Source organism: Amblyomma mixtum, chromosome 4, assembly GCF_055824585.1.
Source record: "Amblyomma mixtum isolate Tamu chromosome 4, ASM5582458v1, whole genome shotgun sequence".
Lineage (NCBI taxonomy): Eukaryota > Metazoa > Arthropoda > Arachnida > Ixodida > Ixodidae > Amblyomma > Amblyomma mixtum.
The window spans coordinates 5,771,511-5,790,061 of record NC_143015.1 but is presented as its reverse complement, the minus strand read 5'-3'; the positions used below and the strand labels follow the sequence as shown (position 1 = coordinate 5,790,061).

Genomic DNA, 18,551 nt, shown 5'->3' with positions numbered 1-18,551 from the left:
GTGATGCGATTGTGATGTGTTCTTTTGAAGTGAGAGGTACATGGCGAACGCTTTATGCTTGTAACTCTGCCTGCGAGCGGAGGTGTCATGTGTGCTTCTTTTTTGTACATTGACCCCCCCCCCCCCCCCCCCCCCTCACTGTAATGCCACGGCGCTGTGGGTTCCTTACTAAATAAAATAAAATGAAACAGGTCTCGGCCGCACTAACGCTGGGGTTGTTGATGCTGCGCACATGGCTCTGCGGCTACTTTTTCCCGCTTGCGATAGTTGTTGGTGCAGCCAACAACAGCGCAGTGGTATCCTGAAGACCTCGGCTCACGATTCATGTTCGCAGTCATCGTCAAAGCACGTAAAAGCTGGTTTATCGCGCAAAAGACAGCAGGACACGAACGTCACTCAACACGTACCTCGCCGCCCGCGCATACCAGGAGGAGAGGAGGAGGAGAAGCGGCGGCGCGCGCGCACCGGTTCGAGGCTATTTTCCACTTAGCGCCGAAAATTCGCGGCACGTTTCCGGAGCTCGCGGGCCCGCAGAGCAGCAGTGACTTGGAACGCAACAAACTCCCCCCGATGAAGTCCTTGGCCAAGGCTGCGTCCCCAGATGCAGGGTCGGGAGAAGGCGCATGGTATGCCCCCCCCACACACACACACACTCACACACACACACACACACACACACACACACACACACACACACACACACACACACACACACACACACACACACACACACACACACACACACACACACACACACACACACACACACACACACACACACACACACACACTTACACTCACACACACACACACGCACGCACGCACGCACACACACACACACACTTACACTCACACACACACACACGCGCGCACACACACACACACACTTACACTCACACACACACACACACACGCACGCACGCACGCGCGCGCACACTCACACACACACACACACGCGCGCACACACACACACACACACTTACACTCACACACACACACACACGCACGCACGCACGCGCGCGCGCGCACACTCACACGGCTGCCAGACGCCGTTTGTCAGAAAACCTCTCCCTGTCTGTTTTGAACGGCTGAAGCAAGTTCGTCACCTTAACATTACCTCCATGAGGGGTGACGGCACTTTCCCCACGTTCTAACCTTGCCTGCTCGAGCCTTGCCTCCTCGATTTCGAGCACAATCTTTATGTTCTCGCTCCCCGCTTCCAGCTCAGCTTGTTTCTTTTCTTTCTCTTTCAGCTTTTCACGCTCGTCAGCCTTCTCTTTCTGCAATCGGCGTATATTTTCCCAAGCATCCTTTATATCGTGTTCTTCAAACTCCACCTCTTCAGTTACATGGCGAATCTCTGGTTTCCAATAATTTGGTTTACTTCCAAACCAAGTTAGCTTCCAACAGCAGCAATTTGTCTTTACTCAATTCCTTTATATCCATGGTTGGCGAGAGCCGACTACAAATTCTCCGAACTATTCACACAGCAGGTGGTTTATTTTTATTTATTTACATGATACTGCAGACCTTTTTGGTCCAAGCAGGAAGGGCAAAAGAAAATTGTACAAGAAATGGTTACAGAACATCTTACGTACATACATATGTTTAAAATTCATGCATGCAGGTATAAAAGCACTCCGATATCCATCTTCGTCACATCTAAAATAATCACAAATGCACGTTTCAGAAGGGCATTTTCAGGGGTTAAAAGACATTTGTAATGGCCTCTTTGAAGTTAGGACACGTAAAAACCTCTTCCGGTTGTGAGTTCCAATCGATGATTGTTTTCGGAAAAAACGAAAACTTATGGGAGTTTGTTTTTGCGAAGTGAAGAGTTAAGCTGTTGTGTGTGTGTCGCGTTTTTCGAGCTGATGATGGAGTAACATAAGGACTTGCCGAGATGCCAAACTTTCCCTAAATTAAGCAGTACAAATATTCTATACTTGCTATCTCTCTTTGGATGCTGAGAGGTTTTATCTGGTTTGTTTGCATAAGGAGAGATGGAGCTTCGGAGGTTTTATATTTATTGTAAATGAAGCGCACAGCACGCCTTTGAACTTTTTCTACCTGTGCAATGTACTTTTTCGTGTGAGGGTCCCATACTACGGCAGCATACTCGAGTTTCGGCCTAACAATGGATTCGTAAGCTAATTTATTTACATTCCTTGCTGTTCCCCTTAACTTATGTCTTAAATATCCAAGTTTTTTCATTGCAGAAGAAGTTATATGACTAATGTGGTCACTCCATGTGAGCTGGTCATTAATGATTACGCCTAAGTATTTGTACTTGGTTACCTGAGTTACAGTTGTAGAATTGAGGGCGTAGTTAAACACCCTGGTGATTAAATGCAGCAGATTCCTCAGATGGAACCCAGTTCTGGATCATCTGGCAATACGTAGTCGCTTCAGCACTCACCCAACCAGGAGCCCTCGATGGCCACCGTGCCTTCCAAAGACAGGAACAGCCAAGTCCGACGATCCCAGATCGTCGAGGTTGCCTCTAAGCGGTTGTCTTCACGCCAAGCCTTCACGCTGCGCGGCGACGAAGGTGACTCCCTGAGCCACGTAGCGGAGGTCTGTTGATTCCGGATCCTCGAAGGCGCTCTCTCGTCAGCAGTTGTCCACGAGCCTTGGCCTTATCCCTCCGCTGCCAACCAGTTTGTTGCGAGGTACGGGCTGTGGACTCGGTGAACGTTAGGAAATGGGGCTTTATTCAGAGAATTTGACCCAAAAGAAAAGAGGGCCGTAGGCCCTTGGAAGGTACAGACTGGCTCCCCGAGCAGCTGCTCTCTTCCGCTGCTGGAGGAAGACTCCCCTCGTGGACTGCCGCTCCCTCGAGCGCCGTGCCCACGTGACCAAGCTGCGCGTTCTAGGACGGGAGCGTCCCTGGGCGCTGACGGTCGCGCTCTCGAACGCCGTGTCCACGCCACCAAGCCGCATGTTCTCGGAAAGGAGCCTCCTTGGGCACCGACGGTCGCGTTTTCGAACGCCGAACATGAGCCTCGCGTCCGCGACGAGGCTGGCACCCTGCGGCGCCGAGTGGATTTCTTTTCTCTTTTTTTTCTCCTTTTCCTTTTTTTCTGTTTGTGTGCGTGCGGCAGCTGGTTGAACATTTGAATACATGTCTCACAGTCTGTATATCGTATCTTGTGTTTGAGTAAAACACGTTTTTCGGCAAGTTGGCAACATTCTTGATTCATATTGAAGCGAAGAAGCACAAACACACGCAGAAGGAACACGCAAAAAACACGGACGAACGCTGCACTCACAACTGGTTTACTGCGAAAAGATTTCGAGCTTAAAATGGCTCACGCATCTGCGCACTACAGAAAGAAAACCATAACAAACACGTGCCAAGAAATAACATCTTATCATATTGCCGCAAAAAGGTTGAATTCCGAGGCGTACAAAAAAACGGATGCATCACTAATGCAGCAATCTGCTTTTTCCTTTATGTGAAAGGCCTCCAGGAGTTCACGTGCCGTTTTATACTTACTTCTGCCTAGGATTCGAACACTATCGAAACGTGGCGAACATGTCACGCATGACTGGCAGTGCCTAACCAAGTGCACATTCTCTTTGTTCTTTAAATTCCTTTGAATTGAATTGAATTGAATTGAATCCAAACTTTATTTCAAAAATATGCACATTCTTTAGAATGAGCCACAGGCCAAAAGCTAAAGAAAATAGCTTGAAAATGCCTGTGGCTCATCTAAGAGCCATTACAACATAATAAATAAGATAAACACATTCATACAACGGTGGCAGGTCGCATACGAGCACACTATAGAAAGAATTAATATTTACAATTGAACGGATTGCTACACAGAGATGTAGTTTGAAACTAGAAAAAAACAATTAAAACTGAACAAGATGCATTTGAAAGTTACACACACTGCTGGGTTGATGACAAATGGGAAAAGGACACCGATACATACACAAACTACAATATATGATAAGAAGTTATGGAATATTATTGTTACGTCCTTTATTGCTGGTAGCAGGGTACAGACTGGCGGGGAAGCCGCCAACACGTGACACATGGTAGCTCAGGGTTGCTTGGCCCTAAAGATTGTCCCGCTATAACACTCCTCCCCCCTACGTCACGAAGTCCTTCAGATACGCAGGGCGGCTGCGTTGGCGCTGTGGTCGCTGGACTTGAAGGGAAGCACTCGCTTCACGGTCCTCACCACAGGAAGCAGATTCGGTACTAGGCGCTGCAGCCTCCTCCAGTCTTTCTCCTTGGTCCCGTCTTCCAGGGTCCTCTAGGCTTGAAGGAATGCCAAGCCCGGAACACCCTGCCGGGGAAGCAACCAGCGGTTCCTCCTCTTCACACATCCCAGAAGCGAAACTGTCCAATGCGTAGCTGGCAGAACGACTTCTGAGTTGGTCAACATGACGTCTCCATCGACGACCGTCCTTGGTGACGACCAAGTACGACACTGGTCCTGTGACAGCATCCACAATGCCCGGCAACCACTTGGGCCCATAGAGATAGTTGCGCACAAACACTCGATCCCCCACATCAAACAGTCGCACTGCCTGGCTACGGCGCTGCATCACCTGCTCTTGTTTCTGCTGCACACTGGACTGCAGGTCAGGATGCAGACGCTCTAACACAGTTGAAAGTTTCCTGCCCATTAGCAATTCGGCCGGGCTCTTGCCTGTTGTAGCATGAGGCAGGATATGCTGGGTCATTAAAAACCTAGCCAGACGTGTGTCGATATCGCCTCCAACCATTCGCTTGAGTACTCCCTTGGTTTCGCGCACCATGCGTTCTGCTTGACCATTCGAAGAAGGGTGATATGGGGCAACGGTCACATGTCGGATTTGATTCCGGCACATGAAGTCTCTGAACTCCTCCGAACAAAAGGCAGTGCCATTATCAGAAACAACAGTTTCTGGAATGCCATGGGTAGCAAAAAGGAAACGAAGCTTCGCACAAACTGTAGCTGTCGACATGGAATTCATCCGGCACACTTCCAACCACTTTGAGTGAGAGTCCACCACAATGAGGAAAACTTTGCCTTGGAAGGGCCCAGCAAAATCGATGTGTAGTCTTGTCCAAGGACGCTTGGTGAATTCCCAAGGGTGAATCTTTGCAGCTGCTGGCGCAGACCTGGATTCCTGACAACGTGCACAGTCTCTCACCTTCTGCTCAACATCTCTGTCGATTCCTGGCCACCACACGGCTCCTCTGGCAAGCCCCTTCATCTTGACAATTCCTGGATGAGCTGTGTGAAGAATGTCCATGACATACGGTCGAGCTGGCTCTGGAATGACCACACGACTGCCCCACAGCAAACAACCTTGGTACACCGACAGTTCATGCTTGCGGCTCACAAACGCTGCAAACTCTTCTGGCAGCTTACCCTCTGGCCACCCATGCTGCACCCAATTGCAGACTCTAGCCAACAGCTTATCCCTTGACGTGAATCTTGCCACCTTCCTAGAGTTCCATGCTACTTCCGGCGCCATTTCCAGCATCCCTACTTCCCCAAGACGCTGCTCCTCTTCCTCTGCCCTACTGGCTCTCAGTGGTAAACGACTGAATGCATCAGCATTGGAAAGCTTCTCCGCTGGTCGATACTCAATTTCATAGTCATAAGCCGATAACATGAGGGTCCAACGCAGCATCCGTGGTGATAGCACCTGGGGAATGGGCTTGGCATGGTGCAACAGTCCTAAGAGGGGTTTGTGGTCTGTCACAATTTTGAAATGTCTCCCATATAGAAACTGATGATACTTCTTAATGCCAAAGCCGATGGCGAGCGCTTCTCGGTCTGTCTGGGCATAATTCCGTTCTGCCGCACTCATAGTTCTCGACGCATATGCAACCGGTCTCTCGCTGCCATCTTCGCACACATGACTCAACACAGCACCCAGTCCGTACGGGGATGCGTCACAGGCCAGCACTAGGGGTTTGTTGACATCATAGTGCACCAGAACATGTGATGACTGTAGCAGATCTTTCGCCTGGCGAAATGCTTCCGCCTCAGCTTCCATCCAACGCCACTCGCGACCCTTGTCCAACAGCCGGTACAGTGGCTCCAAGGCATGAGCTGCTCCTTTAAGAAACTTGTTGTAAAAGTTCAGAGCTCCTAAAAAGGCTTGAAGTTCCTTTTTGCATGTCGGCTCTGGGGCCTTGTGAATAGCACGCACCTTGTCTTCTGTCGGCTGCACACCTGCAGAGTTCACACGGAATCCCAAGTAACACACTTCCTCAACACCAAATTGACATTTGTCAAACTTTAGTCGCAGACCGTCTTCATGAATTCTTTTGAGCACTTCTTGTAAACGAGCATTGTGCTGCACCTCATCCTTTCCACCGATCAAGATGTCATCCAAGAACACAAGAACACCATCAATTCCATGCAACAGTTCTTCCATGTACCTCTGAAAGATAGCCACTGCCACTGCCACGCCAAATTGAAGACGGGTTACGCGGAACAGTCCCCGATGTGTTGTAACCGTCAACAAGTCAGCTGTTTCTTCATCAACAGTCTTCTGTTGATACGCCTGTCCGAGGTCTAGCCTTGAAAACTTCGAGCAACCTGCCAGCCTGGCAAACAGCTGCTCCGGTGTCGGCAGGGGATACGTCTCCCACTGCACTACACGATTGACTGTGCTCTTGTAGTCCCCACAGATCCTTATCGATCCATCTTTTTTGACAACTGGAACGACAGGTGTTGCCCACTTCGAGTGCCGCACAGGCTGGAAAATGCCTTGGCTCACCAACTTGTCCAGTGCTTCGTCCACCTTCGGTCTCAATGCAAACGGTACTTGTCGTGGCTTCAGAAATCGCGGCGGAGCTGCCGGGTTCACCTCTATGCGTACAGGAGGCCCTTTACTTGTCCCAAGTCCAGGCTCAAAGACTGAAGAATACTTCTTGAGCAAGGCTGTTGTTCCCCTACTGCCAGTTCGACTCGGCTCGTACACACTGTGAACACCACTCAGACTTATTCCCAAAGACTTGAACCAGTCCCGACCGAGAAGTCCGATACTAGCACCCTTAACCACCACCAATCGCAGGCGATGTTCCTGCCCCTTGAATTCCACCTTCACGGTCAGTTCACCCAACACTCGTAGTTCCTTGTTATTGTAAGCTCGGAGATGAAGAGTACTTGGGCGCAACGCCCTTTTCGATATTCGCAGCTTCTGCATAGTCCGGTCGTTGATGACTGAACACACTGCACCAGAGTCCACCTCCATCTCTAGGGGACTTCCGTTGACGCGCACTTCCACTCTCACGGCTGGCTCTTCACCAGACAGCACGAACACGTCGTAAACGTCCGACGCAGCATTCTTGTGACGGCCTCCACTGGCCCGTTTTTTGTTCTGAGAGTTGGGTTCAGCCGAAGCGCGAGCTGCCGCCTTCCTCCTGCATGCTCTCACTATGTGCCCTCGTTGCTTGCAGAAGTGGCACTGCATATTCATGAATGGGCAACTGCTTGGCGAATGCGCACCCTTGCAGCGGAAACATACGCTTGTGCTTCCAGGCGAACCAGCCTGCTTATGGGTACCCTCCTTGGCTGTCACTGGCGCAGAGACCTTCGCAACACACGGGTCGAAACGCTGCCCGCTCACGCTGCCAACTTCACACGATGCGGCACTGCCGCGAATTTGCTCGGTCTGTCGCTGCGCAGATTCCATTGCAATGGCTTTCTCCCGAGCTGTAGCAAACGTAAGCTCCGGCTCCGCCAGCAACCGACGCTGAAGGGTCTCGCTTCGCACCCCGCACACTAGCCGGTCGCGCAACATGTCATCGAGCGACGCACCGAAATCGCAGTGTTCCGAGAGACGTCGCAATTCTGCGATGTAGTCGGCAATTGACTCACCGGGCTGCTGTTGACGTGTGCCAAACTTGAAACGCTGTACTGTCACCGACGGTCGCGGCGAGAAGTGGTTTGAGAGACGCCTGACGATCTCATCGTAGGCCACGGCCGACGGCGCATCCGGAGAACAAAGGGAGCGAACGATGGCATACGTTGCTGGGCCGCAAACGCTGCAGAGCGTTGCTCGCTTCTTCTCGTTACCGTCGATGTCGTTTGCTTGAAAGAAAAATTCGAGGCGCTCCAAATACAAGGGCCAAGACGTCGCCTCTGTTGGAACGAATTCCCCAATCGTGCCCAGCGCAGTTGCCATTTTTACCTCGTCGCCAATTATATGTTACGTCCTTTATTGCTGGTAGCAGGGTACAGACTGGCGGGGAAGCCGCCAACACGTGACACATGGTAGCTCAGGGTTGCTTGGCCCTAAAGATTGTCCCGCTATAACAATTATTTACAAAGTACACTTTTAAATCATGTGGCCGGAGGTTATACATGCTAAGCTGGTTAGATTCGTAGCTGTTTAGAACATTAGGTATAAGAAAATTAAGTGCTTGTTTACCATAATTAGTTCTAGTGCGTGGAAGTTTCCATTTTGCAGTTGATCGGGTTTGAACATACTTTTCTATGGGCTTTAACATTGCGATATTAAGCAAAAAATTACATATTGATGGTGAAGAAAATTTGAGATAGTATAATAGGCGGTACTCAAGAAAAATATTTACACGGATTACATCATACTTAATAAACAATTCAGCCGTATGGGCAGTAAAACTGGCACCTTCGATAATCCTGATAGCTTTCTTTTGGAGAATTAGAATTTTCTGTAGATTTGTTTTGGATGTGGTAGCCAAAACTATGTGGCAATAGTTAATGTGTGATTGGAATAGGGCATGATAAATCATTGGTTTTATACAGGGAGGAAATTCAGTGCGGTACCGAGCAAGAAAACCAACGGAAGGAGCTAATTTCTTACGAAGATGTGTTGCGTGTGCGGTCCAGCTCATCCAGGCGTCAAAAATTACCCCGAGTGATCTGAAGGTGTCCACTATTTCTATTTTATGGTTACCAAGTTGAAGATCATCGTTTAAGTTAATTTTGATGTTTTTAGGTCTGAAGAAAACAGCTTTAGATTTATTGGTATTAATAGACAACCCATTTTGAACGGACCACGCATGCAAAGTTTTAAGAACAGCATTACCGCGATTTAATAAATGATCTGTTGAGGAGCCCGTTAAGAAAATACTGGTGTCATCTGCGTAATGAATGAATTTAACGTCACTGTCAATGTTTACGAGGTCATTTATATATACGTTAAAGAGAAAAGGACCTAAAAGGCTGCCCTGAGGCACGCCACAGTTTATAGCCTGGAGAGTGGATCCATGTCCATCACAGAAAACAGCCTGCTTTCGATCAGTGAGGTATGACCGTAGAAGATGGAGACACATTCCTCGAACACCATACATTTCTAGTTTAGCAAGCAAAATAGTGTGGTTAAGAAAGTCAAAAGCCTTACTGAAATCAACAAAGATACCGAGAGTTAGACATTTGCGTTCAAAATTTTGCAAGATAAATTCTTTTTGTGAGAGGAGAGCAGATTCGGTAGAGCGTCCTTTTCGAAACCCAAACTGTGAATCTGTTAGCAAGCTGTGTTTAGTAAAAAAGCTATCCATTCTTTTTAGAATAATCTTTTCATATACCTTCGAAAAAACCGGAAGTACGGAAATCGGGCGGTAGTTGGTTAATACGGCTTTATTACCTCCTTTAAAGATAACTGTTACTTTGGCATTTTTCATTTCATTAGGGAAAATAGTGCTCCCCTAGCCGGTCGTTAATAAGGGGCTGCAGAAGTCACGTATTTGGGTCACGTGCTGAGTGTAGGCTGTTTATCAGGCAATGTTTACCTCGAAATAAACATGTTGTATGTCAGCGCTCGTGGTGTCTTCTTATTCTGTGTGTCCTGTCTATGTTTTTGCACTGTTACTTCGAGATTGGTAAACTGCCATTCATTATTAGACAGAACCTGCAAAATGCGTTCCACCCCATTCTTATTCATGTAGTTATTTAACTCTAGCGATCCGGATCTGCGGTCAATAACTGCCCTAAGTAGACTTATTCCCTGGCCACTTCCAGCGCCTGGCCACAAATCGTAAAGTGCTGTTCACTTCAGAGACTGTTGAAGATTACTCTGAACATTAATTTTTATACCTACAGTTCTCCTTTGCCTATGTAGGTCGCTGATCACACTATTGCAATCCGTCCCCTGAGTGGCTTAGCAAAGCAGTGTCGTCAGCGAATCTCAAACTACTAAGGTATTCTCCATTAGCCCTTGTCCTAAAGCGATCCCTATTCACGCCTTCAAATACAAGTACCTCCAGTAAACAGGCGGTGAAGCGCATTAGCCAGATTTTGGCTCCTGAACACCCTTCCTTATTGCAACTTTACTGATAATTTTGCGGAGAAATAGTGACGGCTGTGCAGCTGTTACAGGTCTCTTTCTTTGTGTACATGCTTAGATGAGGCTAATCTACACCCTGATTTCGTAATGCTCGCATGACTGCTGAGCTTGCGAATTACTCAGATGCTTTCTCGTATTATATGAATGCTGCATAAGGGGTTGGTTATATTTTTCGCGCTTCTCTATCGCTTGATTTATAGTGTGAATATGGTCTTTGGTTGAGTAGCCTATACGAAAGCCTGCCTGGTTATGTGTTTGATTGAAGTCAAAGATTTTCCTTACTTTATTGGCGGGTTCCTTAGTAGTTAACTTGTAGAAAAAGAAGAGTAAGGTAATGGCCCTAAGTTTTTATTCCTTTGACATTCCATGTCTTATGGATGTCAAGGATTGAAAAATGGCACATTATCAGATCATGGTTCGTTCTAAAAGGAAGAACATTACATACGCGCTGGACCGCTGCACAAACTTCCACACAGTTAACCATTTGCGAAAAAAGGGAATAATATCAGCAGACAGCTTAAGAAGAACGTGGCTCCGTTCGAGACGCGATGAAAAAAGGTTTTCGTGTCACGACGTAGAGCCGTGCCATTAAGTCAATTCTACTTTATTCCAGACATGTAAAGAAAATCACATGGCTGAGGAGGAGGGGAAAAAAAGCCGCAATATTGCGGCTTGACAACGTTCCCTTCCCCCAAACTACATCGGCGGCAGGGATAATGAAAGCGTGTAAAGCATACATACAAACATACAAAGCACTTAGTTCACAATTTGAACATAACAAAAAAGAAATCGAAAAAATAAAAATGTACGGTTTATCCGCAACCGGAAAAGCCATCAACATAATACATCTTACATCACATACAAAAAGAAAAGGCATTTCAAAGCAAACACATTCCAACACAAAGAGCAATCAAGGCATCGCAAAGGCACGGCTAGCAAATATTATAAAAATAAAGTTTTCATCTGTTGGTTTGAAGGTATACGAACGGAAGAGCTGGGTAGGCGAAATTGATTAAACAAAGTAGGTAAGGCGTAATTTATTGTCTGAAATCCGTAATTAGTGCGAGGACGTGGAACATACCAAACTTCATGATGGCGAGTTAGATGGGAGTGCGTATTTTCGCGTAAATTGATAGTTTCTTCTAAGAACGGCATACGACGTTCGAACAAGGATTTGTACAGTTGGAGGAGGCGAAAATCATGAAACGAAGAAACTTTAATTATATTACCTTTTGAGTATAAAGGCCCAGAAGACGAAAAAGAAGGCACATTTGCTATTGCTTTCAGCGCGGTTTTCTGTACCGTTAACAGCTTGTTTCTATTGGTGGCTGTAGTGCTGCCCCAGATTAAGTTACAATATCTTATATTGAATTCGAACAGTGCGATGTACAAAAGAAGCTTGGTTCTCTCAGGTAGCATATATTGCAGTTTTCTAAGAATTCCGACTGTACGAGACAACTTGGTCTGTAGATGCTCAATATGAGTATCCCACAGCATGTATTCATTAAAGTAAACACCCAGGGATTTGACTACCTTAGCTATTTCTATGTCATTCACCCCCAGTCTCAGAGGATTTTCTATGTTATAATTCGTGTTTTTGGCTCTGAAAAATACAGCTTTTGTTTTACTTGAGTTAAATAAGAGAGAATTTTTGATAGACCACAGATGCAGTTTATCCAAGACTTCATTTCCTTTTGCCACTAAGCCATTTACGTCTGAGCCCGTTAGAAAGAAAGTGGTGTCGTCTGCATACATTACATATTCAACTTCTTTATCTATATTTATTAGATCGTTAATATATATATTGAATAGCAGCGGACCTAGTAAGCTTCCCTGGGGAACTCCATGTTTAAGAGGCCTGTAAGCAGAGTGAAAATTATCAACAGTGACAAACTGTTCGCGGTTACTGAGGTAATTGGAAATTAAATTAAGCATCTTATCCCTAATACCGTATGCAGAAAGATTTAAGAGAAGGATAGTATGGTTTATTCTGTCAAAGGCTTTTGAGAAGTCTACAAATATTCCTAAAGTGATCATTTTGTTCTCGATATTCGTGAGAATGAATTCTTTTTGTCGGAGCAGTGCCAGTTCGGTAGATGAATGCTGCCTAAATCCGAACTGTTTCATTGTAATGACATTATATTTTTGAAGGAAATCAGACAAGCGTACAAAAATTATTCGTTCTAAGCCCTTGGAAAATACTGGAAAATTGCAGCGCAGCAGTAACAAGGACGAGACGAGAAGGACGCAAACAGACGAGACGAGAAGGACGCAAACACAGCGCTTGTGTTTGCGTCCTTCTCGTCTCGTCCTTGTTACTGCTGCGCTGCAATTTTCCAGTATGCAGAACCAACTAGCCAGTCACTATGTTTTAAGCCTTGGAAAATATTGGCAAAATAGATATAGGCCTGTAATTATTGAGAACACCTTTAGAACCGCCTTTGTGTAAGACAATCACTTTTGCCTTTTACATTTCAAAAGGAAATACACCTGTATATAGAGCTAAGTTGTAAATGTGAGCTAGAATTGGACAAATAATATCTATAACATGCATAACTGGTTGCATTTTAATTCCAAATGGGTCTTCACATTTACTAACTTTCATACGCCTGAAGGCTGACAGTACCTCCGTGTCGTCACACGAAGTAAGAAAGAGAGTATTGGACTTATAATTGTCTATGTAATCAATAGCACTAGGATCATGTCCAGAATCTACAAGCGAAACGAAGTAGTCATTGAATTTGTCAGCTAGGTCTTTACCGGTAAATGTTTCATTATCAAGAATTAAACTACTATGCACATCATATTGCTCCTTACACAACAGTGTGTTTTGTGTTTTCCAAACGATCTTTTGATCTTTGATGCCATAAAATAGGTTGATGTGATAATCATTTTTCGCTTTCTTTAGGACAGCATTTAGTTTATTCCGATGTCGTTTGAAGACTAAGAAGACTTCTGAGTCACAACTTTTAAGGAATTTATGATACAGTTTGTTTTTCTTTGAAATCATTTTAAGAATATGGGCCGTGACCCAGGGCTTGCGAGCCTTTTTAGCTGCTTTAACCGTCTTGTATGGAAAACATTCTCTATAAATTAAAATCAACTGTTCTAAGAAAAAATGGAATGCTTCATCAGCATTTGTATATTTCAGTACAGGCCCCCAGTCAAACTTGATAACAGCACTTCTACAGATAACAGTATCTAACGTGTCACAATTAATATGCTGCATTTTCTTTTGTATTTTCATGCTAGGGTTAGTATGTGTGACGTCATAAGTACAAATTCCGTAAACTGGAAGATGGTCACTGAGGGAACTGTCAATGACTCCTGCCGATATAAGTACAGTCGACTTGCTGACAATTAACAGGTCAAGCATTGTTGCTGACGAGGGAGTTACGCGTGTGGGCAGTTCAATGACATTTTGAAGGAAATAAGATTCCAGAAGAAGCAACATACGAGTTCGTCGGGGAGAATTTTCGTCTATATTAATGTTGAAATCGCCGCCTACAAAAATTGGTTAACCACAAGCACGTGCAAATTCAAAGACATTCTTTATATATTCAAAAAAGTCATCGATATTGCCATCTGGAGGACGATAAACAACAACAAATAGAATTCTACCAGTGCGCACAGAAAGGATTTCGTAATGAGCAGTTGACGCAGCTATTTCATCTTCCTTCTCACAATGCATGCTATCTAACACTAGCAAGCAAACGCCCCCGCCCCGTCTACCAACTCGATTCAGGTGAAAGGTATGATAACCGCTAAAAGAAAAACCTTCATGATCGTTAAACCACGTCTCTGTGATCATAATTGCTGTGTAATTGAATTGAAATTCACTTAGAAACTCATGTAAAATTTCTTCTTTACCTCTTGCCGATTGCAAATTAATATGCAAAAGTGGCAATGCTGATTCTTTTCCAACAGTCGAATTCAGGTCACTTGGTTTGGAGTAGCTGTTCATGATGGTTAACAGTTTTTGTATTTAAAAGAAAAACACCACAAGCAAGTGCTCTCACGAGACGAGCTTTGCCAGGTCATCCTCCACACGAACAACATGTGCGGATTCTCCATTAATTCTTCGGACTAGAACTTTACCGTTGGTGTGCCAAGCGTATTCAAAGCCATTCTCTTTAGCCCATTTCCTGGCAACAAGGAGAAGCGACCTATTTAGCTGAGTAAGGTTCTCAGTGACAGATACCTTGTATTGGAAGTCTCTCAGTTTCTTGCATTTCTGAAGCCAGTTTCTTTCTGTTGCAGCTGAGAAAAACGAATGATTATCTCAGGAATTCGATCAATGTCATGTTAACAACCGAGTGGTTGTAGAACTAGTCCACTACATTGGTTTGTTTGCTCAAGAGAGAGAGAGAGACTTTTTTTAATGACTTCAGTCTATTGAAGCAGGAGCCACTTCTAACGCAACTGGTGTCATGTGTTTCACTGCTATTTTCCAGGCGATGTTGTTTTCAAGCGACCAGGAGTTCCTGTGTTCGGGCGTAATCATCGGACCCAAGCACGTATTGAGCACAGCGGACTGCGTGCACGAGTTCCAGTAAGACTTCTCTCGCCTCTAAAAGTGCCTTCCGAGACTTCGCACTCCAAGGGCCCAGAGATTTCTTTTGCCGTGACGAATGATTGTGCCTAGCGGCAGCTAACGGGCATAGCGCAGTTTTTATTGGCGAATCCCAACTTGCGGTCTACTTATTCTCGCTAGTTGCGATGTTACGATGCTGGTGCAGGGAGTTGAGACAGACTCCGATCCTGCGCTTTCGACACAAGGATTGACTTGTGGGAGAGTTGGCTCATGATCTCATAAAAGGAAGCTCGCGAAAGGTGAGCACTGTTAGCGCCGTGTCCTGGCCTGCTTCCAGAGTCCTGTGTGACGCAGGCGCCCTTTGCTTCAGGCAAGCTCCCGACCGAGTTAGCGGGGCATTGTAACAGATAAGCTCCAAGAATAGTGGTGCAGGCCGTACTGTGACGAGCTAGTAATTTGATGATACCGGGGTATACAATCGTCCGTCAATCTTAGAATGATATGTGCCTGCAGTGTCTCTTTTCTTAGTGCATCGCGGTTTTGGCCTACGACTCTGCATTCCATGTACACCGGTTCACAAATTCGATGATATTATAAAGTCAGCAATAAAGGTACATTAAAGAAGGGTGTCAGGCAGTGAGACACGACCTCTGTAATGCTATTCAAGTAAAACTCTAGTTTGGGCGAGTCGGTTCATGTTGAAAGAAAAAACTGGTAATGGCGCAAGAAACGGGGACACAGAAGGCGTAGAAAGAGAAGTTTATTTTGTTCTCTGTTGACATAGAAAATACAAAACAAAACGGATGAACTTAATGCTCTGATGAGTCAAGCACATGCGCAGTGACGCAGCACTGAGCACGTCAGTAATGCAGTAAGAAAGCCGATACTCGACCGCCGCGCAGGACGATAAAGTATGTCGACCATTTGCGCAAGAACTCAGCCTCGCTCATTGACAGAGCGTCCACGCATGCTTGCTCAAAGAGGCGCGTGCGGAGGCGCTGCAACATTGGGAACATTGTTCTTTGCGGACGCCCATTTAAGGATGCCACTCCACGCTGCCGCCACAAAACGAACATGCCAACACACAAGAGCATATTTTGAAACATTTCGGGAGAACTAGTGCGCGCTTCCAGGCGGGTTAAAAACATGCGTGACACTAATGTCCAAAAGGTGCACGCAACTACACACTCAAACATTGCGTGCTGCAAAGTTTCAAGGAGATCGCACTGCGGGCATCGGGCGGAGGGCGCCACGCCCCACGCCGCAAGGCGGTCTCCTGTGGGCAGGACCCGCCAGCCTCGCAGCCAGCCGAAGTCCCTGACATCTGCAGGAAGCGTAGCTGCGGTCAGTTGGCGCCAGCGTGCCCGTCTCGTTTTCTGGAGTTGTTCGCGGGTCAGCTCAGCGACCGTTAGTGTTTCACACATCCTGGAGGGCGGGGTTTCATCAACATCCAGATCGGGCACGCTGGCAGTCAACGACGCCAGTGTGCGACGCACGTTAACGAAAAATGCCGGCGGCTGCTCGGCTGTAGGGCCAACCACGTGTTGTGTAAAGAACACGTTACGCGCTGTACCCAGAAAGTATGTGAGGAGTGTTCTCCCGGGATAGTCTGGGTTGCGTACAAGATCTCGTACTCCTCGCAAGGCGAGCACATTGCACATGGTGCGGATACAAGGTATACCAAACCCACCCATGTACGATGGAAGGCGCATGAACATTCGTGACACAAGTTCGGTTTTGCCCGCCCAAACGAAAGAGCCACAGGCCGAGGTTAGCCTGCGAGCAAACGTGCGCGGTGGGTTTGCGACGCGGGCGACAAAAAAACATGCGGCTAGGATTGTAGACTTAACTATATAGCAGCGCTCTGCCATTGAAAGGCGGAAAGTTGACGCCACCGAGAGGCGTTTCTCAGCCTTCGTGCGGAGGTTAGTCCAGGTTTCGCGGGCTACTTCTCCGCTGGCGAGGAATCCTACTCCCAGGACTTTCACTCCCTGCACCCACTCCACCTCGCCCGCAAGGTTCGGTGTGAAGGTACCAAACCTTAGTGCCTTGCTTTTTCCCCTGTTCAATAGGGCCCCCGATATCTCGCTGTACTCGAGAAACAGCCGCGAAAAAGCGGCGTAGCTATCCTCGTCCTTGAGGAAAAGCGACACGTCATCGGCGTAGGCCGATACCTTCATTTGGCCCTGGCGAGGCAGAGGGAAGCCGCGTATGGATGGGCTGTCGTTAATGCGCCGGATGAGTGGATCCAGGCATAACACGAAGAATGTTGGGGAGAGAGGGCATCCTTGCATTATGCCCCGGGTGACTGAGAAGGGAGCCCTCTGGTGGCCGTTTACGGAGAGACGAGCATTCAGGTCTGCGTAAAGTAAGCGCAGCCTGCTGACAATTTGCGGAGGGAATCCGAAGGCTTCAAGGACTCCGAACAGATACGAGTGTTCCACCCGATCTAATGCTTTCGCCTGGTCAAGCGAAACAAAGCACCCGCTGAAGCCCGTCCTGCTGGCAAATGTGAACAGGTCTCTAGTGAGTGCCAATGCATCAAACACAGAGCGGTCAGGCACGCTGCTGGTTTGAGCCCGGTGGATTAGGTGAGGTAGGATCATCCGCATTCTTGTGTTCAGTAAAGATGTGACTATTTTGTCGTCTGCGTTTAAGAGGCTTATGGGCCGCCATGCTTGCGGGTCGGAGGGGTCACCGCCCGCTTTCGGAATGAGTATGATGCGACATTCGCGGAAAGAGTTTGGACGTAACCCATCCGCGAGGAAGCCGTTGACCATCTTCAGGAGCGCTCCTTGGATCTCGTAAAAAAACTTTGAATAAAAACTTAATGGAATGCCGTCTGGACCGGGGGCAGAGGCTGCATTCATACTCTGCAGGATGGCGTGCAGCTCTTGGCTTGTGGCTGGTGCGCAAAGGTTTTCATGCAACTCTTCAGCTACTCGTGGCAAGTTTCCAAAAAAACTTTGTAGAAGCCCGTCATAACCATCTTGAAGATGTAGCCAACTGTCCGTAGAGAACAGGTTCGAAAAGTGGCTTGCGAAGATCGTGCAGATATCGGCCGTGGTTTTGCTTTGGGTGCCGTCTGGGAGTGTCACGAAAGGCACAGTAGCGGGGAAGAATTCCTCTGCCGTGCCTGCGCGTACGTGTCGTAGCACAGCCGGGTCTGATATCGGCCGCCCGAGCTGGTGTGCACGACTAGCTGCCCGTGATGACTGGCAGAGCAACACGTGGTAACTTGCTTTAAGTAGACTCAGGTAATCGCTCATGGCAAAGGTTAAGGGTGCTCCCCTTTGCACTATACGGATGCGCTTGAGGGTGTCATTCAGTGCATGAGTTACCCGGCGTCTGCGGTCTTGACCGGCCGCCACCAGAGTTGCCTGCCAACGAGCCTTGAGTGTGTCCTAAGAATCAGTCGCAACGAAGCTCTTGCACGATGCTGCCAACGCCGTACGCAGTGACGCCATGCTTTCCGGGTCCGCCAGTAGGCTCGTGTCCATGCGCCACGTAACAGTACGTGGGGTGTCCTCACCAAAGTCGAGCCTGACTGACAAGGGGTGGTGGTCGGAAATCACCGGCGTGCCTGCAGGGAACGCGAGAACTTCGCAGCTATAACGACAAAAGAATCGAGCTCTGGTGGAAAATAGAATTTGTCTATCCGACTCGCTGACTGTGCTCTCTCCCACGTCGCTCCAAAGGCATCCCCGTGAAGCTGCACCCACGCGTC

The 18,551-nt window shown here is 47.3% G+C and overlaps 1 protein-coding gene across 1 annotated transcript in view; it reads left to right on the top strand.

The window, feature by feature from the left end:
- The window catches only part of LOC149345543 (inactive CLIP domain-containing serine protease A3-like), a 356,905-nt gene that overhangs the window by 161,031 nt on the left and 177,323 nt on the right, over positions 1 to 18,551 (top strand). The window contains exon 4 of the mRNA XM_089585243.1: positions 14,745 to 14,842. Within this exon, the coding sequence (XP_089441369.1) occupies positions 14,745 to 14,842 (98 nt within the window). The remainder of the gene's footprint in view (positions 1 to 14,744; positions 14,843 to 18,551) is intronic.